Here is a 1,997-nt window from a genome sequence, read left to right as displayed (position 1 = left end):
GTTAGGTATCTGAATAGGAAAGCAGATCTTTTTTTTTAAAAAAAGACGAACAACAAAACAAAAAGAAAGAAAAAAAAAAAAAACCCAAACCACCAGAACACTGGTGGGTTTGACTTTTTTTACTGTGTTGAAGCAGTGCACTTAAGAAATGTTAGACTTGTATTTAAATGAGAGAGAGGGAATCTGCTGAGGGCTGTTTCAGCAGCAGCCAGTCTTAAATTTCTCTTCCTGTGCTAGATGTGTAATCTTTGCTCTGATTTTCCTCCAAGAGTGTCAAGGAATAAGGACAGATCACCCTGCAGTTTTTTTTTTTCCGACACGAAATCGATACAGCCTGCTAGTTTTTCCTCCCCATTGCCAGCCTATATACCTGCAGCTCCTATTGTATAATTTTTCATGTTCATTCAGAGACTTTGTTGTTGTCAATGCCAAAGCCTTTTCTCTGTCTCTTCCTTGTCTTGTTTAGTAAAGGCATATAACATTTCCTGGGGAAAGATGCATCTCGCAGAAATCTCTGCCATCCTACTGGAGGCCTGGTGGGAGAATCTTCTGACTTACCTCCTCTGCTTCAACCTTGGAAGTCTTACAAGCCTCTCTGAGCACTTTATCGATCTCATAGTCACCATGTCTTCTGAGGAGAATTTTGTGTCACCTCTGCCATCACAAATGAGGGAATCAACTTCTTTTACTCGAGCATGTCAATCCTAGATTCCTGCTTCAGAGAACTCTGTTTTAAATTGTGGTGTAGTTGTGGTGTAGCTAAGGACTGATGCCAATGCAAAAGCAAAGGGGGTGTGATGTATTAAAGGAGTCCTGTGGGAATCCTTGATGGGTGCTGCTCTCTGACAGGGTCAGGCTTGCACGCGTGGGACAAGTTAGTGGAGACAGTGGTGTCTATGGCAGCAGCCAGCCATGGGTTTCACTGATTGCGACTAAAGATCCCCTTTATGCATAATAGCCTATTGGGATGAAGTGATGTGCTATGGTGTGGTGGGAATGCTTCAGGATGAGGAACGCAGGAGTCTATGTTGGGGATAGCAGTCTTGGCTGTTGTCTGGGGTCTGCTCCTGCCTTTTGAACTTTGTTGGAACTAGATAGGAAGCTGGCTAAGTTCTGGAAGGGAGCACTCTGATTGTATTGCAGAGCACTGGGGTAGGTCTTCAACAATAAATTACCTTAAGTATGCTAGGCAGAACAAAAGGTAAAGGAAAGAAATGTGTCTGCAGGTGTTTTGCTGCAATCAAGGTGCCTAGGGATGGACACAGAAATGGTAATTCTAGTAAGTTTTGTTGCAGCACGCTTGGTCTGCCAGCCTGTTTCTACTCTGTATGTGTTTGCAGAACATGTAAATGCTTTAAACTCTCTAAATGCATGCTTCTGACTTTGCTTTTTAGAGCCAGGGTAGCCCTGCTCCCGTTGTCCATGGTCCAGCAGGGTTTTGGGTAGCAAGGAGAGGTCCAAACTCTGTCCCACCTAACAAGCAGACCCTGAATTCTTCAGAGGAGGAAGAAGAAACAAGTGAAAATGGTGAGTTCTCAAAGAATTAGTAGGTGAAGAGAAAAGACAGGTTTAGAAGACTTTCAGTGCGCTTTTGAGTGTCAGAGTAGGCTCCTTAGATCTCCAAAGTATCTACTTATTGTGAGCTTTGAACATGTGTGAGCATGTTATTTGTCTTCATTGTCCAATACAAATGTGTCACTTGTCTTTAAGCTTGCTACGCCATCAGCCTTGTGACTGTAGGTGTGTAGCAAGCCAAGTTGCTGCTTAAAAATGCATGGTATAAATTTGGTAATGGCAACCTTGATACTTGGGGGAATAACAAACTGAGTATATCTTGAGCTTTTTGCTGCCTTTTCTGCACAAAACAAGATGATACTGAAAGTAGCTCATTAATGGATACACTGAAATGTAATTGTGGTAACTGCAGCTTTAAGTTTGTTTTTTTATTTTATTTTTTTCCCCTCAGTCAAAGCTTCCTATTCTCTCCCTTGTAGGGA

At 42.4% G+C, this 1,997-nt stretch overlaps 1 protein-coding gene across 1 annotated transcript in view; it reads left to right on the top strand.

The window, feature by feature from the left end:
- Window positions 1–1,394: 1,394 nt before the first annotated feature.
- LOC104291489 (putative bifunctional UDP-N-acetylglucosamine transferase and deubiquitinase ALG13) overlaps window positions 1,395–1,997 on the top strand; it is a gene marked incomplete at its 5' end in the record, with an annotated part of 10,364 nt that continues 9,761 nt past the window's right edge. The window contains 2 exons of the mRNA XM_009890726.1: window positions 1,395–1,546; window positions 1,711–1,736. Of these exons, the coding sequence (XP_009889028.1) occupies window positions 1,395–1,546; window positions 1,711–1,736 (178 nt within the window). The remainder of the gene's footprint in view (window positions 1,547–1,710; window positions 1,737–1,997) is intronic.

Source organism: Charadrius vociferus, unplaced genomic scaffold, assembly GCF_000708025.1.
Source record: "Charadrius vociferus isolate BGI_N301 unplaced genomic scaffold, ASM70802v2 scaffold368, whole genome shotgun sequence".
In the NCBI taxonomy this organism is placed as follows: domain Eukaryota; kingdom Metazoa; phylum Chordata; class Aves; order Charadriiformes; family Charadriidae; genus Charadrius; species Charadrius vociferus.
The sequence above is the reverse complement of the archived record's forward strand: the minus strand, read 5'-3'. Positions and strand labels throughout refer to the sequence as shown.